The following is a 26,233-nucleotide window of genomic DNA, read 5'->3' on the forward strand; positions in this document are numbered from 1 at the left end:
CCCCCATGGCTACGCTTATGCTTGTCTGCCCTACGTATAACAAATCGAAAATTGTGTATTTCGATGGGGGCGAAATGCGAAAACACCCGTGTACTTAGATTTAGGTGCACGTTAAAGAACCCCAGGTGGTCGAAATTTCCGGAGTCCCCCACTACGGCATGCCTCATAATCAGAAAGTGGTTTTGGCACGTAAAACCCCATAATTCATCCAAAGTTGTGTAATTACGGGCAACGGCGCATATCTTGCGATTCCACCTTTATTGTACAGGTTAATCAGCTCTGCTTGGTCACGAGAGCAAATAGTGCAGCAAAGGGTGTTTTCAGGATTCACATGTAATTTTTTGCAGTTACAAGCGTAAGTTACACCAGCAAGTTGCGCTTGTCTGCCCTTGGTATGCATGGTAACAAAGCTAAAATTGCATATCCGCGTAACGTGCGCAGATTTATTTTATGCAGTTATGGACTGTCAGGAGTAATGTTTTAGCCTAGTTCAACTTACCTAGTAGGTGCATGTTTTGGTCGAGCATAAGTGCAAAGTGTTCTTGTGGTGCGATTGGTGCTGAATAACCAAATGCGAATTCTCAATATGAACCCCCTTTAGAAGCAGCAACACGGCAAACACACAACTTCTAGACATGCAGTGTTGCAGCCACTACATGCAGTAACCATTCGTGTCTATCATATCAGTTGTCTTTTATTCTTGGTGGAAGACCATTGCATGCCCAAGCTAATTTGTGCAGCAGTACAATGCTGCCAGCAGTGACAGTAACCCCTAAAGTAGAATATTTGTACCACTTCCCCGGAAATCTGTAGAATTTCACGGGCGGCGTTCGATCTTTCATGTATTCGAGGCTGTTGTGGCAATCAACAACACAGCAGCATTGCGTGCCACCTTTCCTGGCTGATGAGGTCGCACTCGCCATCGCAAAAACAACGCGCACGAGCCAGCGCGAGCGCACCCGCCGAACAGAACACGGGCGCGCGCTAGCGCAGCGACGACCTTCGAAACTTCCATCGGTCCGCTAGGGAAGCACTCGGCGCTGGTGGTTGTCTTTAGGTTGCCTCGTTTATAACAAGAGTCGGTGGCTCGTCTTGCACAACAGCCAAACAACTCGCAACGCACCGTTCCTGTGCCGTGCTCGGTGCCTCGCCGCGGGAAAGGCGTTCGCCGCTCGGGGGTTTGCGCGAGCTGCTTGCGCGGCCACTTGCCTTGCAAACGGGCGACAACGCCTGCAGCATCGCAGTGGTGGTTCTCGCACCGGTCAGCGGGGCTGGACGAAGGCGGGAGCGAACGATGGCTCGCAGGAACTAGTAATTGCTGCCGTTGCGCCGCGGGAAAGATTACTGCCAAGTCCGGGATCAATGAACAATTCCGGAGAAAGGAGGGCTGTCAGTTAATTGCGCATTACTCAGGGGCGTAACAAAGGGGGAGGGGGAGGCGTGGGCCCTGGGTGCACGGGGCCAGTGGGGAGGGGCGGGGCTGTCATATACGTCTGAAGACACCCGGAAATTGTCGATATCCTCGCCTTCCTCGACTACACCCTGGGGAAGGGGGGAGGGGGACAGAAGACCTATGGGCCCCGGGTGCCAGATGACCTAGCTACGCCACTGGCATTACTATTTACTGTGGTAGAAAAATGATATTTAAAGTGAATATGCACCTTTTCTGAGGGGAGAGGAGTGATCAAAGGAATTTTTCATTGCTTGTGTGGAGAAATTTTGCCAAGTGTATACCCGAATAATTTAACCACCTGATTGCAAAGAGGCAGTGTTGCAAAGAGGAGTATTAGAACGTAAATAACGTTACAAGACAACCTAATAAGAGTCTCATTAGGCATCATCTCCGTTCATATAAGTGAGCTTTTCGGGCGCATCAGGCCACCCACGGGTCGTCGGCTTGTTTTCTACTTCTATACAACAAATCTAGCAGGACAGCCCAGCAGTAGTGAATAGAGCGCGTTCTGCGGTCGCGTTATCGCTGTGGGATTGTCTGGAAGCTGCCAAATATCACCGATGGCGATGGGCCCTGGGCGACGCATCTGCTTGCACTGCCGCCTTTCGTTCAGATAGCCGCTTAGTCGTGCCACATATAGAAGCTTCAAGGCGTACGTCTCTTCCTTTATAAATTAAAAGGACGCCGTTTTCACAGTTTCTAATTGATCTTGCGAGAAGTCGTTTATCTTGAATAAAATACAAAGGTAGTGATCAAAAATGTAAAAGGTCGCAAGAAAAGTGTGGTGCCAACCATTGTAATATCAGATAAACACCACCTTTAAAACACATCATCCTTTGAAACAAGAATGCCGATTCCTTTCGATAGCGGCGCAAACGCTCGATGAGCGTGAACGACGAACATAGGAACTTCACGGTCTCAAATGGTGATCGAAGAGGCGACGACACACTCACTCACTCGAGACATCGCCTGTCATTTCGAGGAGGGAAGTGCAATTGACTAACAATGGTGCGGAGCAGACATATATATATATATATATATATCATATTCCAATAGGACAAAAGGAAGTGGACGATGCGAGCACTCGTATCGTCTACTTCCTCTTGTCCTTCGCCCGCGTTGCGCTGCCCACCGCTAGGAATATGTTCAGTCTCCAACGCGCCCAGCTTGTTGCGTTAATGTCCATATCATAAGAAGCCAACAAGCAATTAGTAAGTACAAGTAATCTCCACTATGTAGTCCTAGGTTGGTTTCTTATGATATGATTAATAAAAATCGATTCCCACACACACACACACACACACACACACACACACACACACACACACACACACACACGCACACGCACGCACACGCACACGCACACACGCACACGCACACACACGCACACGCACACGCGCACGCACGCACGCACACACACAGCTTAGTCACAACGAGCACACATCCAAAAAACGCCAACACGGACAGGATTGTTTATTACATACATTGCATTAGACTGAATTCCCATCAGCCAATTGGCTTGCATCGTCGTCATTGATCACTTCGTATTCTGCGAGTCCTCGGCCAGCTCGTGTTCTTCTTCCTCTCGGGAGGGGGGTCACGTGGCCGGAAGAATCGCACCGGGAAGTGTGACTCACGGTGGCGTCTGAGCAGCGGGAAGGATCTGCTCGAAGTCGCCCAGGTCGGCTTCTGAACAGGCGCTGGGACTGCGCGTGAGAGCCGAAAGGCAGCCTTGAGAAACCTCACGAGTGCGGCGCACTTGCCGCTGGCGCGCCAGCCGTGTGAGGCCACCAACGCAGCGCGCCTCCAACCACCTCAGCCGGCACAAGAGTGACCACCGCGAGGCTTCTTCTGTCGTGCTAGAGATGTTGCACGCCAGGTATAGTTTATCGACATGCACCACTGAATGTTCTTTTCTGCTGTCTCGTTTGTTTCCGCTCGTACAATATATATTTATCGATGCTTGCGAAAATAAAATCTATAGTTGAAAGTTAGGTAGAAGTTAGTAGGTTAGAAAGATACTTTGTGTATCTCTTTCTTTCTACGTCCTCGTTAAGTTGCGCTTACACACTCTATCATCGATTCAAGCCGACTAGCCCGCCAACGGGTTTTAACCACACTGTTGCATTGGCGAAATTTTGACTAACTTTCGACAAAAGTTTTTCATTGCTAAGGTGTGCAGCCACTTCGAATCAACTTATGATATCATCCTTATGGAATTTTTAAACAGGACGAAAAATAAAACTGACTAACGTTTCGTTTACGAAGTGATGCAGTTATATAATGTATGTCGGTGACCTAGCCAGGTACCCGACTTGAAAAAACGAACAACGCTAAAAACGGGGCGATGCAGAAACAACACACCGCACTGCTGTGCGTCTTCTCGTTTGCAGGCCACGCTTGTTGCAGCCCAGGTAAGAGTGGAGGTAACCGTTGTTTTCCAACCAGATCTTCTGGCGAATGCTACGGCAACGTGCGGAAGAGGGCAGGCACTATTTTGCAAGTCACCCATCGTTCAATCGCGCTTTCGGCGTTGTGGGCATGCTATATTATTCTAGATTTAGAAATACAGGAACGAAGCTTTGCGTTAGAACTTGGAGAGGATCATATGATGCAAGTTTCACTCACTTTCGCTGGCCCGCTGTCCGACATGTTTGATGAGATGTTTGGAAGTAGTTTGCGGTCATGGTATTGTAGTCATCACGCGACACATATCGTTATTTGATCGCACTCGGGAACTGATGAGGCAGACAGTCCGAAGCAGGGTTGCTTACTTTTTAGAAGCCTTCTTGACTATTACGGCATCCGTAGATTGCAGTAAAGAAAGGGCCAGTAGCTCCGAAAGATTTGACAGTGTCGTGTCTCCTTACACCTGTCTATACCGAAAACTGCCGAGACCTTTAGTTAGGCTGGGCTCTCCATAGCAAGCAGCACGTGTTACGACATGGTGGGTGAACCTCAGCTAGCCGACTGGTTACGGCTGTCTGGTGTGGAGCGATCGGGCAATGACGAGACGTCTCCCTGTGTCCATAACTATCCGCCAACTTCGTTCTTGGCTTGTTTAATGCGCCATGAGTGGGACCGCAATGTTTTGGGCATGGGAGGGGACCGCCCCCAATAACATCCAACTCCACCCCCCCCCCCCCCTCATACCACAACTAGCCCCGCCTTGATTCCACACTCAAGCTTTTTATTTCATCTATGTCGCTCTTTAGCGACTCCAGGGCAGCCATCCGCGCCTTCGGCGTTGGCGCCGTGTGTAAGGAAGCCTGTCGCATCCTCGACGGCAAAAGCATCGCCACACACACTCTCACGTGGTTCCCCGCTCACATGGGATCTATCATCGGAGGCCCCACAAACCTCAACGAGCTGGCCTACTCCAAGGCGCGAGGTCTCGCTTTCCGCTACCATGGAGAACTCCAACGCCGGCCCGCAGTGGTGGAGAACAGAGATCAACCGACCACATACAATGATATTGCGCAGCACTTTTATCTCTGCAGGAGAGACTTTCCCTTTCCACAAAAGAAGTCAAATAGAGCGCAGGCATTGACCCTCAGATTATTGCAAACAGGCTCGTATCCCAGCCCGGCTTTATTCCACAAAATTTATCCCGACACCTATGCCACTAGTTATTGCAGGCACTGCAATGACATCGCTAGCCTAGACCATATGCTCTGGCGTTGCCCCTCGTTACGAGGCACAGAACAAATCAATGAGGACAAGTGGTTCTCCGCTATCAAGAGCCCCGATGCCGGGGTGCAACTATGGGCTGTCCAGAGGGCCCACGATGCGGCTGTCGGGCATGGCCTGACTGTCCCAACGTGGGAGCGGCCCGCAGCGCGCTGAGTCGCGATTAAGGAATTGCATCCATCCATCCAAGTTAAGATACAGAAGCTCCTTTCGGGTTGTCTAATTTTTACGATCCGACGTCTATAGGCTGTTTTAACGACGCCTCAAACAACGGCATATGCCCATGGGTGCGTGTTGTTTTGATAATTCTGTTCAAATGATATCAAGTGCAATATTATTTTACCCACCTTGGGTTGCCTTTATCAAACAGCGCTTCTACAGCATATGTACGAACTATTACGATCAATCCTTGCCATCGCGTGGGAGTTTTCATTCACGCAAGGACACGCGGTGGACTTCAGACCCACTTTCGACCGAAGTTCGACTAGCTGCCTAATCTCTTACATTTGACATTTTTCTCTTACATCTCTTATAGGCCTCTTCACAGCCGTGCTACATGCACCATTTGCAGGTAATTCCTACATTTCATAAAGTACTCTTTGAAAACTCAGTAGCCCATATCTGGTCCATAAAAACGCCATCGTGCTTATAAATACACCAGCGCAGGGTAGCAAACGGGATAATGCGGTCAACTCGCCGGGCTGCCTGACCGTGGCCTCCCGGAAGGCGCGGCGAGCCGGAGTACGTCGTCGACCAGCGCCTGCTTGAGCCGGGCGTCGGCGCGCGTGCTCGAGGTCAGCGACGGCGAGGCGTTCACCTCCAGGAGCCAGGGACGCAAGTCTTCGTCCAGGAGAACGTCGTAGCTGCGCAGGTTCATCACGTTGGCGTGCTAACCTTGTCGTCATAACACGATCCAGGTCAAACTGCTTTGAATTGGAAGTTGTCGGGGGCTCTGCCTAAGAATCTCCCCTTAAGCACATGCACAGAACAGCGACTCAGATATCGGCGCTCTGGTTCCGCATAACGCGGTCGACCGTTTCATTACAGAATGCATGCTTTGTGGTGCCTTCGGTTAGAGAGAAACATCTCTGCTAAAGCAGCGCGCACGTTAAAGTTCCGGTGGTGCAGCTCCCGCTGTTGAGCGAAGCGAATAGGTTCTGTTCAGTGCAGAGAAACGGTTCACGTTCATTTTTGCGTTTTTGTATATTTTCACGGTACTTTCAACAGCTCACCTGTAAATTAATACGTTAACAGCATACGTTCGATTTGTTGTCATTATACAGAAAAGTTCTGTTTGGTTTCTTTACGTAAAAGGATGAAATTGTTCGACAATTTGCGCCGTCACCCCCTCTGCGCCATTATTTTCGTTTCTCAATGCATCACTACATAGAAGTTCAACGTTATGATGATGACACTGTCTCCCACGCATCTTCTGTTGTCACTACACGAATTTCTAATCGTGCTGCCAAATGGCGATCTTTACAGTTAGTCTACAACATGCAGCGCTCATGGAAACAAAAACGTTCGCAGGCCCTTTGATCTCCACATAAAATCGTCGCGACACGGTCACCGATCGGTTACACGTGTGACATTGACCAGCGCTCGCAGGGTCCTAACTTATGAAGTAAAAAATTCGAAGGCATATAGACCCGCTATAGCGCCGTTGTCGTAACCTCGCGATCGCCACAGCTGATATGTTTCCACGTTCCGGGAAAATAGACGTGCTCTTGTATTTTGCATTGGCTTCTTAAGCAGGAAATTTCAGTGGGAATGTGTCTCCCTGTCAGCTTGCATCGTCTACCCGGAGGAAGTGCTACATGTTTGGCGCTCGAGCCTCGTGGAAGGCAGACGCATTGTGCGAGAGCTGCGGAGCGATGAGACCAAAACATCTTGCCCGTCACATTCTCGAAGGATTAGATGCGCTTTCACCACCCTATATCCCATACAGGACCGGTGCTCAAGAATGCTTACCCGTAACACTCGAAGCAGTGCCAGTCAGACAACATGGAAGGCTGCAGGTAAAAAGAAAGCGCAGCCGTCACCAACGACAGTGCAGCAAATTGAATAATCTACGTTGCATGTGAGTCACGTGAACGACAGTGAATGTTTCCTTGTATCGAATAGTGGTGCCCAGCCGACTCGACACTAGGTGGGCATACAGCGACCGCTATGCATTTATTCTGTGCATTTTCGCTCAGCATGGCTCACTAAATCGGCTCCGGGGTTGGTTCGATTACACACCGGTTCGTCGCACGATGGACACTCCAAGAAAGAGGCACAGCATGGTGCAGCGAATACAAGACACCTGCCGGAACCGTAGAGCCTGTTGAAAGAAAAGCATTTCGGTCGATCTGATATGATAGACACCGTAGTGATTCTGTCACAGGGGGCTTCTAAACCCATTAGACGAGGCGCCTAAAACCACAATGAAACTTTCAGAAGTTCCTCACGGGGTTTGTAGTATACACATTAAATTTGGGGGCTTAACGCCCCGGAACTGTGCAGTGTAGAGACTAATCTCGACCACTTGGAATTTTTCAACGTGAACTTAAATGAATCAGTGCACGAGCGTTTTCTTGCATTTCAGCCCCATCGAAATGCGAACGCGCGACGTCGTGCTCGGTAGCACCACGCCATATATGTCCACCGCAGCGGGTGCGTCACTCGCTGTGTGCGTGAAGGTCGCGGTACAAGTCTGTTTAACAAAGGCACGCGACAACAACATCGTGGTAATCAAAAGAATAACGTTATGATTATGTACTACGCACGTGAAGAAGTTTGGCAAATGACATTAGTGCAACCTTGATTTTGCACCGCGAAATGTGCACGGACAATCAACCAGCGGCAATCAAACTTTCATTCGAGTGCGTACACCTAAGATGGACCAGTAAGAAAGAGAAGGTAGATGAACTCTGTTCATTTTGTTGCGACCGTGTGCGCTTGTAGCAAACTCACGGGAACATCGTGCCTGCGGTAAGAAACAGGTTATCCTGAATGGGCTCAGCTTGAACGTTAGCATGGAGAGGGATTTGGCCAGTTGTCAGCGCAGCGCCTGTCCTAACGCCAGCTTGTAACGCTTAGAGCACTTGAAGCGTTTCAACGCGGTTACCAAGTGAGGCGACAACCTAAATCAGAAGCTCACCGCGACGGCTGTGAGCGAGTGCGCCACCAGCTCCCTGAGGTCTTGGCGCAGCCGAGCAGCGGACGCGGAGCCCCGTGTCCCCCGCACGAACGTCTCCAGGCTGGAGAGGCTCCACTTGCCACCGTGGGACTGGTTGTAGCGGCCCTGCCGAACAAAGCGAGCGCGCCAGCGCCACGGTTCGACATCGGCCCGAGTGTGTAGTAGTTGATCGGTTTGCAGAATTACTGTGGCGAGGGCACTGGCGATCAAAAATGTGATGCGGTTTTACGTGTCAAAACCTCCATCTGATAATAAGGCACGCCGACTGTAAGAACTCCGGAATAATTTGAACCACCAAGGGTTCTTTAACGTGCACCTAAATCTAAGTACCGCGGGTGTTTTAGCATTTCGCCTCCATCGATGTGCGGCCGCCGCGGTTGTGAGTTGATCCCGCGACCTCGTGCCTAAAAGCCCAACTCACTAACCGCTAAGCAACCACGGCGGGCGCACTGTGATTCCGGGTGTCTCTTGAAGTAATGCTGCCGATCGATCAAGTTATTCTAGTAGCCATGAAGGGACAGTATGCAAAGTTTCTCACTATATAGCGTAAAAAGAAGGCGTTATAGCTAGCCCAAAATAGATTGCTGTCTCATGGCGACCTTCTTGTCTATGCTCTGCTGTTCTCGTTCGCCTTACTGCCTTATGATTCGCGATTGCACAACTGTGACTTCTAACCTAAATTGTTGACGATTAACCCGCGAATGCGAAGAGCGACACTCGTTCGGATTTGTTGGTTGAAATTCTTTTTAATGCTAAATCGAACCATCAAGCAGCCTCGTCTTCAAAATGTATAGAAAGACGGCAGGCTTCCTGCGTATTAATTGGCACATGCAAGGCCGTTATATTATTTCTTTATGGGTTACAGGCTACGCGCAGTAAGTGTCGATAAAAGCGATTGAACTCCGTGACGACTTGGACGTTCGCCGCCATGCCGTACCTGGGGCGCATGGCGTAGCGTTCAGGGCACACTATACGGGCCATACCAAGCCATGACGTACCCCGTGTCTCTGGACGGAGACGTTCGTGAGGTGCGCGAACGGGTTGTCGAGCCCCTTAGTTCGGTAGTGCAGCTGGCAGAAGCGGCAGAAACCCTTCCGGTACCTGCGCGGACGTGTCCGTGCGGGCAACACACATAAGGCCAGAGACAGCGCAAAGGAACAGCACGTGAGGCAAGGACAGACGATGTTCCTGCACGCCATTTAGGCGCTGCTGCTGGTCGAGTCGTGAGCCTAACCAGCAAAAACGCGTGTGCCTTTGCCACACATAAGGCGTTTGCCTTATGTGTGGCAAATCTGGAATTGGCTCGCTGAAAATCAGTGTTCTCCTGATATGAGCGCTGAATGAAATTAATGGTGTTCCCTTCAAGAAGTACTTAAGCCTGCGGTTATATATATATATATATATATATATATATTGGTATGCAAGAAAGGCGATATATTGTACAGGGTGTTTCTACAAGGACCTTAGGAAATAATTAGAAATTGCTTTTTTGAAATAGGAGGACGGTTCCCTCAGAGACACGCCGTCAGTGGTGGGGACCACGGTGTGACGGGCGATATCTGGTAATTAGTCGCTGATTAACACAGATAACTTAACTTTTAAACTGCTAAACTACTTGTAAAGCTTAAACATATACTGGGAAATGGGCCAATTTTTCGTTGGATTAGCAGTGACCGCCGCCAGTTTGTTCAGTTAGGCTCCCATACCTCTGAAACTGTGCCAGTACTTTCTGGTGTACCCCAGGGTTCCGTATGGCCCCTATACTGTTCAGTTTGTTCATAAAGGACATAACTAATCAGTTTGAATCCAAGATTAGGTTATTTGCAGACGACTACGTCCTGTATAGAGAAGTACTAAACCGACAAGATCAAATTAATCTTAATAAGAATTTTTCTTTGATAGGCCACTGGTGTGAAAACTGGCAAATGGCCATCAACTTTGATAAAACAGTTTCAATGTCAGTAACAAAAAAGAAATCCAAGCTTACCTTCACATGCGGCTGTGATAATACTGTGTTTAACACTGTCACTAAGTATAAGTACTTGGGCGTTATCATATCATCAGACTTAGGATGGTCGGCTCATGTAGAGCACGTAGCAAGCAAAGCGATGCGAAAGCTTGTGTTCTTCAACCGGGCCCTGCGACACTTTACGAAGGAAGCCAAGCTCTTGGCCTATGTGACAATCGTACGTCCTGTCTTAGGATATGCGAACGTGGCGTGGTTTCCCTTTGCCCAAAACCAAATAGCTACTCTTTGGGCTGTCCAGCGAAAAGCCGCGCGTTTTATCTGTAACAGATACAGGCGCACCGACTTGCCTACTCACATGCTATCCGAGATCGGCCTTCATACACTAAAAATTTTTGTATCTCATGCTGCATAAGAAGGTCCTTGTGGATTCTAGCACTTATATTTCCTATAACGCATCCAGAGAATGCGTTGGCGGGCTAGTTGGTGCGAATCCACGATTACGTTGTTTAGCGCAAAACAACGGACACAAGACAGACGCGAGGACAAGGCGCTTGTCCTGTCGCCTTTCTTGTGTCCGTTGTTTTGCGCTAAACAAAGTAACATCCAGAGAAACCCGTCATAAGCATCACCTTACACTACAAGAATATTCTTGCGCTAACCGTACATTTAGTTTTTCGCTCTTCCCACGAGCTGTTCGCGACTGGAATGCTTTAGCCCAGATGGTAGTCGCACAGCCCACTGTTGACAAATTTGTTGACCTTGCTGGCCAAACAGTACTGTCGGCAACGACTGAGTGATGTTATCATCATCGTGTTTATCATTGTTTTAATTACCAAGTGTTTTGGAAATCTGTGATGTGAAATTATGGATGATGCTATCAATTGTATATCTCATATGCTTATCCTTCTTCCTTTCTTTCTCTTCTTGCAAAACATCATATGTAATTGAAATAAGTTGATCGTGCCTTATGTTTCTGCCATGTTAATTGTTGTTAGCATAGGTCCACTATCCTTTACACTTACCAAGCGCCCTTCTGTATACTTATGTAAATGCCTGTAATACAATGTCTACAGGCCCTTCTAACCCACTCCTGCAAAAGTCCCTGTTGGGAATGACAGTATCACAAAATAAATAAAATAGACAAATTAGTTTCAGCGGGCTCATCGTAATTCGGAAATTGAAGCGCTCTTTCCGTACAAACCATATCAACTTTTGGATCTGGGATGCGATTACCGTGCACGGAACGGTGGCACGACGAGTTTCGGCTAAGAACGAAGCTGGGAGCCTGCAGGGGGCGCCGCACTCTGTATAGAGGCGAGACGTTCTGTTTGCGTCACCCAGCGGGGCAGCGCTGTTTCTCCTCGCTGTAGCTCGCCAGGTCCAACAGCTGATATGGCTTGCACGGAGACCAGTTGCGATGAGCCCACTCAAACTAAATGATTAAAAGTTGATTAAGCAATCTTTGTTAATTTGAATCCGATTACCACGTGAAACGCCCCGTGGTCGCCACCACTGACGACGTGTCTCTGAAGGAACCGTCCTTTTAATTAGAAACGGCTATATTTAAATATTACCTAAAGAATTCGTAGAAACACACGCCATAAGACATGGCACATCAAGGTCACGCAGGCTATCCTTGTCCAATCAGATCGTTTCTACGACAATGCAGCCATTCAACGATGATCTTAAACGACACGCACGTGCACAACGATAAGATGTGCATCAAACCGTGCCAAGAGCGCTTACGAAGATGAGGTAAGGATTACCTGCGAGGGTCGAAATTGCAAACTATCGCTCCTTTTCATGCTTGAAGGCTATCGCGAATCTGCCTTACATCAAAGGAGAAGTAGATTGCACTGAGCCTCGACTGTTACTTTATGTTTGCCTCACTCCAGATATCTGCAGAAATAATAATTCAGCTTATGGTCTGCGCTAACGCGAGGGGGGCTCCACAAGCCCCCCTCGATCAGATGATCAGATGCATTCCGCGCTTGTTTACGAACCACAAACAGACATCGTAGCAAGGACGCCATAGCGGAGGACTTCTGCTGTGGCGTCCTTCGCAAATAACGCGTGTCTCTGCGATGTTAGCGCAATTAATAAATTAATCAATATGGGCAAGAGAGTGCGGTACGAAAGGTCGCAAGTCTTACAGGAATGCGTGCACAGGCTGGAAGGAGGTGACAAGCACGTAGAGGCGCAGGTCAAACTTCCGGCCTCCGACCAGCAGGGGAGGGTCCACGTAGCGGCATAGCACGTGCGACTCCCGGTTCCCTTGGCTCTCCCAGCTGACGGAGGGAACATGCATTGCCGTCACGCAGGGGAATCATTTTTTAAAGGTTTTACGGAACCTATAAAAATCGCCAGTGGCAGCTAGCGTACAGCTGTAATCGTTCGGCTGGATTGTTCGAACAGGCGGGCACTACTAGCACGAAAAATCAGAGCACATTCCCGTGAATTAACAAATATGACTGATTACATATTCTTAAGTAATTACTTGACGTCGTATATTGCAGTTTACAAATTGTAGCCGTTGAGCATGCAAGACGTATCCACTTAAAATGAATTTCCAGGATGACACCAGTTTCGAGACATTATTTTCCGAAATATGGGATGAAATACATGACCGTTTCAGTTACTTTTGTGCTGCAATGCATGAAAGAGTTAACATGATGCTTTTTTAGCGCAAGAAACTCGAAAAAAGACAGAAACCAGTGAGAGGCGAAAGGAAAGACGGGCACTACTTTTCTTTCTCCTTTCCTTTCGCCTCTGACTGTGTTTCTTTCCTTAGAGTTCTTTTTTCCGCTCAGAAAGCATCATGTTAAGCAAACACAAACTCGTCCAAGAAGTTATCCGCATGAAAGCGTGTTTTAGTAAAAAAAATGTCAGCGGACGAACAGTTCATTTTTACGGCGAATTTGATGGCTGACAACCGAACACCGTAGGTCATGTGATTCTATCTGGTACCGTGTTTCCCAAAATCTTTTATTTTGTCGAACAGCTTCGCTAAAGTTAGCTGTACGTAGACAATTCCACTGTTCGTAAATAGTCGTCCCGGCGAGAGTGCAGGTTTGGTCCGCGACGAAATTAACGGGCGACGAAGAGGGGTGGCAGGCTTGGAAGACCGCGCGTCAATGACGTATCGAGGGCCAGCGATCTTGCTGTCCAATGTTTATCAGTTTTTTAGACCAATGCCACTGCAATATGCTTGAAACTTTTACGCGTGCTGGGGGAACGAGACGAATTACATTTTAATACATTATACTATTACGCATTTGGGCGCTCGAGAACGTATCTTTTTTTTATGTAGACAAATGTCGCTACAAATAAAATTAGAGTAGAACCGGATTTCTTTTTTTTTTTGGGGGGGGGGCGGGGGGGTCGATGTCAATTCTGTTTGTTCTATGGCGCACGTGCTTCATGGAAGCCTTGAGTCACGCTTTCGCTACGTTTCGTGTGATACCTCGTGTTTTCGGTGTTGTTTTTGTTACACGGCTTGTGCGCAATGTGAAGCAGCTGATCATTTCGTGCCACTAAATTTGTTCTAGCAATTTTCTGCTGTATCTCTCCGAGTAGCCACGCGGTTCCAGTGTGACCATTTTCCGTATTCTGAAATCCAGTAGAACCACGTCGCTTCTAAGATATTTTTATGCGAAGCATATTACTAGAGCTCAACCCAGCTCCTCAGGCGCGGCGGTGTCGCCTTCAATACCACGTGACACCGTGACGTCACGACAGAGGAGAAACGGGGCTCCAACTCGCGCCGTCGCTCGCGGCGTCGCGGCGGTATATAAGCAGCTGCGCTTGTTTCTAGGTGGCTTTGGTTCAACTCTTGCAAGATGGGCTGGGTGGGAATCGAACCAGGGTCTCCGGAGTGTGAGACGGAGACGCTACCACTGAGCCACGAGTACGATGCTTCAAAGCGGTACAAAAGCGCCTCTAGTGAATGCGGTGTTGCCTTAGAAACGAGCTGTTTCTAAGGCTCAGGCGTGCGTCGCTTGCTCAGGCGCACATTTCGTTGCCGCGCCGAACGCTGCGTTGCTCGACGCTCACCGCGTCCAATGCGGGGCGCGTAGTCGCTGCGCCGTAGCCCATTGTCTTACACCCCATGGCGGGTCGACGGGAACGCTGTCGCGTTCCACTCTTGAAGGCGAAGCAGAGTAACGCATGAGTTGTTTCTTCGTCTAGCCGAACCAAATATAGCCAAGCAACAGCAGTTCACCAGGCTAAACAGTGGTTCAACAACTAAAATAAAGTATGCTTCGCATCCTGGGCTTAAAACCTTAGCTAAGCCACAGCCATTTTTTTACTTCGTTAATGAAACTTCAGATCACCTTCGCCTAGTTTTCGCTTGTTTAACCCTTAGCGCAGTAGTCCTCAATTCATACCGTATGCCCGCCCTGGTTGCTTAGTGGCTATCGGTGTCCGGCTAGTAAATGCGAAAAAAAAAACCCCGTGTACTTAGATTTAGGCGCACGCTAAAGAACCCTATAGGTGGTCAAAATTTCGAGAGACCCCCACTACGGCGTGCCTCGTAGTCGGCGGAAAAGGGGACACAGCGCAAGAATGAGAGCGACGCGCACACAGCGGTGAAAGTTAAAAGTATGCGTAGTGCCACGTAGCTGGACAAGCCAGTTCAGGTAATATTTATAGGCGCTTGGAGCAAGTCAGACTATTTTACTTTGTATTTCGCCGAGTTAAATAATTAGTTATTAATAATTATTCAACTTCGTTAAATATTATATTCAGAGCAAACGTGTCGATTGGAAAATTACAGATCATCCTGAAAAGTTTCCTATGCAGCTTTCGATTGCTCAATACGGGCTGCATAAATTTTTCTCCCAAGCTTGAACGAAAGCCTGTGAAACAAGAAAAAGTGCCGCGCGACTAGTCGCAGCAGCACTTTTGGTTTGCGATTTTCTGATTAACCAATTCGCTCGTCACACAATATTTGAGAAGTTTATTAATTAATGACAACTACTTATGTAATTAGCGCAAATGCAAAACGAGTTGTCTGACTTGCTTCGAGCGACGGCGTAGAGCGTCACTTCGGTTCCGTCCGTTAGGGGGCACTTGTCTGTTTCAAAGTTTTGGCACGAGTCGCGTGGCCCCCGTGGCGTAGATAGCGAAGTTTTAAATGCGCCGCTATCGCCTCGTGTCAGTGTTGTATTTATTTATTTCTGTTTATTCATTTGTCAATATCGCAGTGACGAATACGCACTACCTTTGCACTGCGTTACCGACTTGGTTTTCTGGGAAGCAGGTATATGCTGACTGACTCGCGACATTGTGGTCTTTGGTCGCATTGTGATCGTCTCGACTGAGTCGGAAGCGGCAACACTAACGATTCTGGCGCAGAGTTCGCAGCCGCGTGCTTACGTACCTGTTGATTAGCGATTTCACTTGCGATGGCCTGTCGACCAGCTTGATTCCGATGCCCTGCGCTGATGAGGGAAGAGCATTAAATGCGGCCCTTGTGCACTCGGCAAGCCTCGCGTGAGGAGGGCGCCCAGCCTGGAACACACTGACCGTTCCGCGGCCGAAGCCGCCCCTGCTCTCTACCCGGAAACCCGCTTCGGTCAACCGGCGCCTTCAATTCGCATGCCATGATCAGCCGGTCGGGTACGACGCCATGTCACGCCGAGGCCGGCAGCCGTGACCAGCAGAATGTCCGCTGGCCACGAATGTCAATTATTTTCACCGACTGCGTAACGCCTTACGGAAGCGAGGACGAGGTATTTCTGCAATTTAATCTCGACGACTTCTTCAGCTGCTGGTTCATAACTATTCGATTTTGTCACAATTTTTGTGCTAGTACGTGCCTTTCCCGCAGGGCTTGACAATCCAGAGGCTGGAGCCTCCCCCGGCTCGCTTCTTGTACTCGTCGACGAACATGCTGTAGTCCCGGGGCAGGACGTACGTCGAGGGCACGATCGCCGGCGGCGGAGGCTCGTCGCGCTGCAGGGCTTTACTGCGCTGGCGCTGGTAACGCTGCATGTGCCTGGCCAGCAGGTCCTTGCGCGTCAATTCGTAGTGCGTCGGGAAGTGGTTCACACGCCTCGAGTCCACATGTGGAGACAAGGAGCGAAAAAGTTCGACAGTCACTTTAACATACATTGAACAGAATGAAGGCGAAAGCCTGCGTGCTAACGAGACACTCATTAGATTGCTTTGACATCCTCATTCGAATGCGTCGTTGCTTCCTATTACTTGTTTTTTATTGCTCTTTTTCTTTCCGTCGCCTTGACATCGCCAATGGTTTTGCGTCGTTAATGGCACTAGTGTAAAAAAAAAGCCTTTTGTGCGCAAGACAAACAGGGACAAAGAAAAGGAGCAACACAACGACGAGCGCTTTCTAACTCTTTCTAACAGTTCTTAGAAAACGCTCGTCCTTGTGTTGTTCCCTTGCTTTGTCCCTGTTTTTTTCTTGCGCAGAAAAAGTTTCTTAAAGAAATGAATCTGTTCCAACTATGCCGACTCGCAGTTATGCTTCATTTAATGGCACGTTGAACGGTCGCGGCAAATATATGAAGACCATTAAGACACACACCTAGGCTCTTTGAATGATTTTTTTTTCTTTTAACACTTTAATGTACAGGGGTAGCTACATGGGCACGTAATATCGAGCCTTCTACTTCATTGTAGCACAGGCAGAATGAGAGAGACACAGAAAGGTGTTCGAAGGTTGGTTCGCTCGACGTCCGGCCCGTAGGAGCCGCCCACGTCGCCTGCACCATAAAGCCCCTTGAACTTCGTAAAGTAACGTCTCTCCTCCTCCGCCATCACACCTCCTCGTTTCTCCTCTTTCACGTTCCCTCCTCGACCGTGGCGCCGCCTACACTGCTCGAGCGTAGCAACGGCGCCAACATGCGCTCCTCGCTACTCCGTAGACGCTTCTCGAGCAAAAATGGCGCTGATGCAGGGCGCGAGGGCCCACGAGATGCTATTAGGCCAATAGCGACGCGGCGTCAGACTCGGCCAGAGCGCGCGAGGAGGAGGCGGCATTCTTCAAAGCGTGGCACTACTTTACGAAGTTTAAGGGGTTATACTGCACCAGAATCGACGCTGTCACTAGCTGAGGGACCGGCTGGGCCATTTCGCCCGCCGCTGGAAGGCTGCGTTCCCCGAGCCTCCCTGAGTGACCGTCCGGGAGAACACGACTAGCGCTACCTCGCCGGCCGTGGACGTGACGCGGTGGGCTGCTGCGGTGTGCCACACCGAACACGACCCTGCCGTCGGGCACCCGGGAAGCTCCCATTTGTCGATCGTGGCGCAGCGCCACCTGAGCTCTACGCGGCCAAACTACGCTTGCCGCACGACCCTGCTGTCCGATACCAGTTCGGCGACACCTGCTTCTAACCAACTGTAGGCTGCATATTTCCCTTTGACTAATTCGCAAATATCCGCGCGGCCTCTGGAAGGTACTTTAGCAACCGTGGCGTATGTGTGCATTTTCTATGCGTTAAGTCTTAAGTGTGTCTGATACAAGCCTGGCATGTGTTTGTACTTCTGCGTACTGTCTCTTTTTTGAGTGATCATGAACTAAATACGATAAAACCACCTGAGGCCTTGGTAGACCACCTGTGTTTTATAGCTTTTTGTCGGGTGGTGTACGGGTAAAGCACCCTCTCGCGTGCTCTTTTATTCAGTGGGTGATTGTTTATTTGCCTGCATAGTACCCAGTGCAAGAACCTACAGGGTGTTCAAAATTAAGCTTTATGGTTTTCTTAAAATTAGGCACTTGTAAGCACGCGAAGACCACCTGTGCAGATAAGTTATGGGGCCAGCAGGACCCAAAGTGAGATAATTATCGCTGTCAGCAGCCCAATGAACTAACATTGAATAATTACCTTATTGCTGACTGAAGCAAGTGTGTATGTTTGTATTGAAAAGTTAGAGGCAGTCATGTTTCTACACAATATCAATTGGAAGAATTCTTCTAGCGTGTCTGTGCCCCGAGATATCCGACTGCAAATTTTAATTGTCGTATCATGCGAGTTAGGATGGGCGCAAAGCTCTTCCCTAATGTGACGCGGCTGTTGCGAGCGGTGTTTAGTCGGACAAGGCATTGCCAAAGATGTCTGTCCCCCTTTCCCTCTCGGCTGGCAAAATAAGAATTCGACCCCGAATCCGCTGTCGTAACACCCAAACGCGCAGACTGTAACGATGGCGGCAGCTGCCATGCCGAGAGAGTGGCGCGAGAGAAGCCGGAGGGCAGTGCGCGTGCGTAGTGGTGACTAGACGAGCGGGCAATGTCCTCGCCTGCGCTACGGAAATAAAGTTCCATAGTATTGTTTTATTGAAATCAAGCTGTAATATCGTGATTTCGCGAGCCGAGAGGGGAAGGCGAATAGTTATATCTGCCTACGCCTCGTGGGGTTGTCAGACTAAACGCCGCAAGCAACAGCTGCGTCACATCAGGGAGGAGCTTTGCGCCGATCCTCACTCTCTTGCTTTCGTAATCATGTGAACGACAATTAAAATTTGGAGTTGCATATATCGGAGCACAGACATGCTAGAAGACTTCTTCCAACTGATACTATGTAGAAATACCACTGCCTCTAACTTTTCAATACAAAAATACCCACTTATACTGCAGTAAAAAACAACTTAATCATTCAATTATGGTTAATTCGGCTGCTGACATCAATAATTATCAGCTCACTTTGTGTCCTCCTGGCCACATAACTTATTCGCATAGGTGGTCTTCGCGTGGCTCCCAGTTGCCAATTAAAAAAAAAAACATACAGCTTAATTTTGAACACCCGATATATCACTCTCTTGCCGCACTCGTACACTTACGCCACGTTGCAGTCGTGTGCCGCGGAGAATAGGACTTTCAGGCGGGAGCAGTTGGTCTGTGAACTCTTGACGGCGGCGAGTGCGTGGGCTTTGCAGGCGGAAATAATTCTAGAACGACTGCATCTGTGTTCATAATATGCGCCAAGTTTAATGCCTTAACATCATGGCCCTCATTGAGTACCGCAGTTTCTCGGTTGGGCCGTACTTGCATTCTGAGCAAATACGTTCCTGCCAAGGAAAGGTCTGTGGTATTTTACCCGGACAGTACGATTCTTTCAATGCACTCTTTGGTCGTCATGAGCTTAAAATAAAGCGTGTCCTTAGAATGGACAAATTGGTGTATTCAGTTCGCATGGTGTGATCAGTGACCCGTTTTCTGTATAGCGTTCGGTGCGGGGCGGTTGCCACGGCACATGGCCTCAGCAAGCCTCAAGAACTCGTTACATCGTCAGTGACTTCAAGCAAGGTGTACTGTGCGCCCATACCATGCCGTTACGAAGTAATTCTGCAGCTGCCGCGACACATACATCCTCATGATTGTGCGTTAAATTATAAGCAAACCCTCCCCCTCGCCCTTTCACTCCGTGAAGATAGTCGAACACCGAGGCTGTGTTAGTTACAGAGTGTTACACCAATGAAGTCAAACTTCGCAAGCAGTCTATGCTTTATATCTTTTGTTTCACCGTTCTTTTACTTCATTTTCGCTTGTGCGTTCTTCACGTGGTGAGCATGCTTTGGTAGCGCTTCTTTCTTTCTTGCTGCTCAGACTGTCGCGGACTTTGAAACTGTGGCCAAAGTCTCGATCTATGAATTCCCGCTTGAAGCGAGCAGTAGCTCCGCCGTTGAGGATAATTGCTTCTCTACGTTGACGCCGTTCTGGAGCTTTTCGTTCCCGGAGCGCGGGTTCTTCATTCCGACGCCGCCGATGTGTTTCCGCGTCTCGGGCGCGCACTTCAGGACCGGCCTCCCGGCGCGGCCGTTTAAACCCGGCATCCCTGGCGCTCAACTCGGCCCGACGACGACGAGCCCGTTCACGAGCCAACTCTGGCTGACGTTTGCGGCAGGCAGCTTCTTCCTCGGCAGTACGCGCGACTCGTGGTCTTCCCATAGTTGTAGCTGGGATTGAATGTGCGAAACCACTAATACAAAGCTACGTATATTGGGCGCAAGGCCCACCGCCGGAGATGCGGGCGCTGCAATCGTTCTGACGATTGACGTCTTTGCGTTTCTTAATGAGTTTTTTTTTAATTATGGGGTTTTACGTGCCAGAAACCACTTTCTGATTATGAGGCACGCCGTAGTGGAGGACTCCGGAAACTTTGACCACCTGGGGTTCTTTAACGTGCACCTAAATCTAAGTACATGGGTGCTTTCGTATTTCGCCGCCATCGAAATGCGGCCGCCGTGGTTTCTTAATGAGGTTACACACACATTCGGCTGCGACGGAGAGAACGACGTCAGGGACGGTATGCCCGCAGTCCGCCGTTTGCGCTTGCGTTCGATGCCTCGAGTTTGCTCGGTGGCCTGGTTAGTGGCATCTGCCCGGTATTGACGCCTGCGATTCTTCAAAATTAAATTGCTTCAGAATTAAATCTGTCCGTCACGTAACACAATGAATTGCTCACACCCCTTAAGCAGTGGCTCATACCTCCGTAAACGCGGCACGACCATCGCGACGAACGGCAACGGAGCCCGCTGTGGGTGAAGACGGCGACGCTCGAGCCGTTGCTGACGTTGTCGGGCTTCGCTAAAGACATCGCCAACCGCACAGGGTCCGTAAAAACAGCTTCGCATTAAAAACTTCGATTGGTTTCGTCAAACGGCGCCAAGCAGTAACCACGACAGCTAGCGACAAGGTTGTCCTTCCGCGTATTATGAACAATTTTAGTTCATACCTTGACCAGCGCCTAAATAATGCGCATGCACGGGCTCAGTATACTGGAATTGAAATAACGTGCGCCTAGATCATTACAATTTATTTCTTTTTGTATTGTCACGTTATAGTGACGGAGAAAAACGAAGTACTGTCAAAACTGTGTTACAAATTGAACTCTTTATTGGGCAAACTTGTGCCCAGCAAAACAAGCACCACTCGAGCACAACGATAGTGGCCAGCAAAGTCGGCGATCGTCGATAATCTGATCTGCAGGTCAAGCGCGTCGGCTTTTATGCATGATTCATCGAAGGTTACGGCTATGGTTCCAGCGTAATCGCTGGTGCCCGCTTGTCTTCCAGAAAGTACTATACAATTCCTGTCGCGTGTACAATCGGATTACACATGGTTCGGTGACAACAGAAAACGAATAGAACCATCGATATAAGTCAAGAAACTTGCGATACATGCAGTCGCGTGCTGCGCTGAGCGATAGCGTTTAACATTTGTCACGGGACGACAAATGGTGACCCGAGAAAAGAAGTAGACGATTCAGAGCAAGTCGTGTGACACTGTTCTTTGCGATCGGCAAGCAGCGCATCAACCTGAAACAGGCAGTCACTCTCATGCAGCTATAGAAGTAATGCAAGGCGCTGGGAAAAAAAAGTTCGGCTTAGACATTTAAGACTGCTTTACGTGTGGGAATGCGAAAGCATTGTAGTCGCTTTGCTGAAATGTTTTTTTTTTTCTGCGCGTTCCTTGTGCGCGCATACTCTCGCCTGCGTTGTAGCTGCTCCTCGGTATACGGCCGAATGAAAACGTGCCAAGGGTCTTGCCCGCTAGTTAACTCGAAGGGTTGCTCAGTGGTATTCAATCGGACACTAATGCTTTCTTATTTTATACACTCATTTGTAACCTCGTGACCTCGTGTACCCATTTTCTGCGCCGCGCCTTTCGTCGGCCTGCAAAGCCACCGTGGCCTCGGAGAAGCGTGCGCGTCTCGCACCTCGGTGGCCCCGGTACGATTCTCGCCCAGACCGAAATTTATCTAATATTTTTTTCAAAAGGCATTAATTTGTTTACAGAGACCTCCTTGAGAAATTTGCCGTCGATCCGAGTATTTTTTCGCGTGGCTTTTCGCTATGCCATAGGCCATTTTGGGTAGCGTAATTCGGTCACGCCGCCGACTACAACGCTGGATTTTCACAAAACTGGGCATATAATGCTCTCGCATTAAAAATGTAACAAAAACCAAACGTTGTGCTTTTACGGGAAAAAAAAGAGGATCAAGAAAGGCATTCCTAATTGTTTGAGGCTGGCTGACACACGAACAGCGGCCACCGGACAGATGACGGAAAAGAGGTATGAAATTAAGAAATAGCTAAGAAATATCCAATCTACAAATTTCTATGAAGACACGACTGTTATTCAGGTGCGCGTTTTTCAACGCACACGTGATACGCTGCGTCAAAAAGGGTCACCCACTGGTTCTCTGAGAGCCTGGTGTTCGAGTCAGGAGCCATGAGACAGCGAGCGTTGGCGACGGATGTCCTGCGCAGAACGGTCACAGATCATTGCAAAGTGCGGATTAAAATCAGAGGCGTGACATCAGCACGAGGCTATCGAGGAGAGCGCGCTCCTTAGCCGAATCCACCCGACAGGCGACTCTGAGTCGAAGCTGAATAGAGCGGCCTGGATGCTGCTATAGGAACATCAAGGGAAAACACGGGCTAGGCAGGCGGGACATGGAATAATCCCCAATTCTGCGGACACCGAGCATGGAAAAGTTTATAACTCGTATTATTTACTGCGGAATTACCATTATTACCATTACCATTAGCCAATAATGTTACCAGTCATGTTTCGTTGTGTTAACACTTGCTCACCAAGATATATGTACTCACCCCTTATGTAATACCCCTCGTGGGTCTTTAAGGTAATATAATGAAAAAAAAAATGAATGATATACTCGGTCCAAATGCCTCTGGATTCGGCAGGAACGTGGCTTTGTTTCCTGAACTGCGCGTCCTGGCTGTCTCCGCATTGCTGCCCACTTTTCACAATAGCGCGCTCACCAGTAGATGTTCCAGTCTTGATGCGGTTCGACCTGGGTCCAATTCCGCTTGGCGAACGCCGTCCGCACTATGGGCAGGTCGACGTCGCAGCAACACTTCATTTCTCCTGATGAATGGGCGAGAAGCGATGTGCTTTCCTGTTTTTTTTTTTAAACCGCAGCGTCTTCAACTTAGGTCCGGCTGGCAGAGCTCTTGATCGTGCACTGCTATCGGCTGCCACCCGAAGCTGGCCAGAGGAGCACGTAGTTTCACGCGGGGTGGAGCAGGAAGGAATGAACGATGCAGAGCAGCAGTAGTGGTTGCTAGGGCAGGCCCACTTTTTCGCTGAGCAGGTCGATACGCTACGGCACGACGCTCGCCAGCCATCGAAACGGTCACGTCACGCCGCGGCATATTTATTTTCTTATTTGTTTCTCGCTGCGTGACGTGAAAACGCAAGGGCGTGTGAAGGCGAAACGTTCATTTAGCGAGTTCGAAGCTTCACGCTGAAACCTCTACCTGCCGCAAAGTTCGAAACAGTTTAATTTAACCTAATTTGATAATTACCTGGGACGACTATAGTTCTATTTTAACATCATCGCCGATTGAAGTGTCAGATGCTTGCGAATGTCTCGCGAGTAGATCTTGATGAAAGGATGCCGAATAAATATCTTTGGCGTGTTACTTGGAGGCGCCTGTTCACAGCTGTTGGCATATCTGCCAATCCTAAATGCTCTTGGAGAAGAGCTGGCGACGCCTAACTCTGCGATTATAGATATATGCGCGCATACCACCCTGTTCTTGCATGTATAATGTATTTCGGCTGCACATGATTAAAAAGTGCTGTTTGTAGCTTCTGTTTAAAGTTAGTTACTGAGAACGTGGTAAATTGCCCCGACAATTGCTGGGTGAGTTATTGACCGTGAATTCTGACATTCTGCATGCTCTTTCTAGTGGCCACTATCAAGTACAGCGCCTCTCAAATAATTATGGAACTGTTGCACTTACTACACAAAATCGAAATATCTCAAGTCCTGTGCAGGTTCGTGGGAGTACAGGAAACTATCAATTTACAAGAAAATGGGTAAAGCAGAACCAAAAACTAACTGAAGCGCCGAACTGAATACATAACGCTAGTCATTATTTGAAAATGTCATCATACATCCCATCATATACCCACGGTGGTTAAACGACTCCCAGAGCAATTTTGTTCTCTGTAGTAAGTCGTTACATGACGCTTTCAAAAGCATTGGCGCAAGAACCTTCTAGTTTTGGGCGACGTTAAATTCCAGTACATTTAATGGAACAGCAGCTGCGGCACCGTCTTTTCGCGTACATTTGAAAGCTCGGATTTTGTTAATCTTTGTGATGCTTTGAACTTGACTCAATCAGTTGAAGAGCGAACTACTGTTCCTGCATCAAACCTGCTAGATTTTGTCCCTACATCAATCCCAGATGTGTTTTCACCATTTTCATCGAGCTTTGCCCAGGACTAAGCGATCCCTGTATTCCTCATATTCTGTTCAACTTCCCACTTGAGCGACCACCACAGCACAGTAAAATTAGAAGAGATTATGCTAAAGCAAACCAAGCCACTATTAATGTTTCATTTAGCGAATTATATTGCGGTTTATTCTGCACGATTCATTTCGCGAATCGCGCATGCGCATCTCGAAGCAGAAAGTCGCTTATGCCCGAAAGGCGAATCATCGATTGCGATAGCAAATTAGTGGACATTACCACGACGTGAACAGACCATGCTCTACCGTCTGTGGCTAGGCGTTGCCTTTACAAACTCATATGCTTTCCTCATAGGAATGGCCAACAGCCCCACGTGCGACACATGTAACATCGACGAGACGCTCGCACACATTTTCTGTGTCTGCCCGCGATACAGTGCTGAGAGACAAGTGATGTGCAGAGTACTGGACCAGTTGGACAATCGTCCACTTTCAGAACTAAAAGCTTTAGGCCAATGCTCCGAAAGAACATCCGCGTTGAAGGCCTCGCGCTATTAAGGTTCTTGCGGTGTACGGGGCTTCACGACAGACTCTAAGAATGCCGCCCCCTACCGCTCTGTAGTGTACGCGCTTTGTTCGTGCTTGTATCCCTTTTTTTCTATCTCCCCCTTCCACTCTGTTTCTCTTTTTATCCCCCTTAACACTTCCCCCTGCGCAGGGTAGCCAACCGGAACTACCTCTGGTTAACCAGCTCCCTGCTTTCCTCTGCATTATTTTCTCTCTCTAGTGGACAGCTTTGCGAATTAAGGATAGTAGCTTTATTGGCTGTAGAAGTTTCTACATATTCGCTTACTAACTAAATCAACAAGCATGGTGTCACGCGCGCACAAGCAAACATGAACGCATTTCACTCGATGCGAATTGACATTCGTGTAGCCTCTCGCTTCAGCGCGAACTAAGCGGCGAGAACACAGCGCACACGAAGCTATCAGCACTCGGCGCTCTCTGTGTCAGTCACAGATCGCTTTCAAGACGGGGATCGCGCCACACGCAGCAGCCGCCGCTGGAGTATGTTATCGCACTTCACATGGAACATCACGGCAGCGGCGGCGGAAATCCGCCTGGAGTGTCCTTTATTTATTCATATTTTATTTAGTTATGCATATACCCTAAAGGCCCATTCGGGCGTTACATAGGGGGGAGGGGGAGGGGCGGAGCCAATTACAATTACAAATGTGTAAAAAAGAACATTGGTAAGATAAAGTGACATAATTATATGCAGAAAGAATAACATACGCAAGTAAGCACTCAACACAGAAATAATCATACATTTAGAAAAACCTTAAAGTTGTTAACAAAAACATCATGGTTAATGGCAGATACAATGTCCCTCGGTAGTTTATGCCAATGGTATATTGCCAAAATTAATGGTGAATGACGATACAGATTAGTGCGAGCAAAAATGGGTTGCACATTAAATGGGTGATCAAAAACGCTGAAAAATACTATGAGCTGCATTGATGTAAGATACGCGGAACGGGGATCTACTATGATAAAGCGCGTGAAAATGTGATAACAATGTTATTAGTCGGCGGTTTTGAAGAGATGGCAAAGAAAGTGATTCCTACCCGCCGCGGTTGCTCAGTGGCTATGGTGTTGGGCTGCTGAGCACGAGGTCGTGGGATCGAATCGCGGCCGCGGCGGCCGCATTTCGATGGGGGCGAAATGCGAAAACACCCGTGTGCTTAGAT

The 26,233-nt window shown here is 48.7% G+C and overlaps 1 protein-coding gene across 5 annotated transcripts in view; it reads right to left on the reverse strand.

The window, feature by feature from the left end:
- Nucleotides 1-2,917: 2,917 nt before the first annotated feature.
- Nucleotides 2,918-26,233, reverse strand: part of TTLL1B (Tubulin tyrosine ligase-like 1B) — a 104,197-nt gene continuing 80,881 nt past the window's right edge. The window contains exons 1-10 of one of the 5 annotated variants that reach the window (XM_075691613.1): nt 23,044-23,290; nt 22,454-22,519; nt 16,116-16,351; nt 15,677-15,737; nt 12,447-12,581; nt 8,286-8,429; nt 7,385-7,466; nt 7,115-7,155; nt 5,854-6,006; nt 2,944-3,159 (exon numbers count right to left, since the gene is read on the reverse strand). In XM_075691613.1, the coding sequence (XP_075547728.1) occupies nt 3,087-3,159; nt 5,854-6,006; nt 7,115-7,155; nt 7,385-7,466; nt 8,286-8,429; nt 12,447-12,581; nt 15,677-15,737; nt 16,116-16,351; nt 22,454-22,519; nt 23,044-23,144 (1,092 nt within the window). In that variant the 5' untranslated portion in view covers nt 23,145-23,290 and the 3' untranslated portion in view covers nt 2,944-3,086. Of the gene's footprint in view, nt 3,160-5,853; nt 6,007-7,114; nt 7,156-7,384; nt 7,467-8,285; nt 8,430-9,322; nt 9,426-12,446; nt 12,582-15,676; nt 15,738-16,115; nt 16,352-22,453; nt 22,520-23,043; nt 23,291-26,233 lie in introns of those variants that run through there. The other 4 variants (XM_075691612.1, XM_075691615.1, XM_075691614.1 and 1 more) reach the window with 4 other exon arrangements.

The sequence above is a fragment of the Dermacentor variabilis genome, chromosome 5 (assembly GCF_050947875.1).
Source record: "Dermacentor variabilis isolate Ectoservices chromosome 5, ASM5094787v1, whole genome shotgun sequence".
Classification (NCBI taxonomy): Eukaryota; Metazoa; Arthropoda; class Arachnida; order Ixodida; family Ixodidae; genus Dermacentor; species Dermacentor variabilis.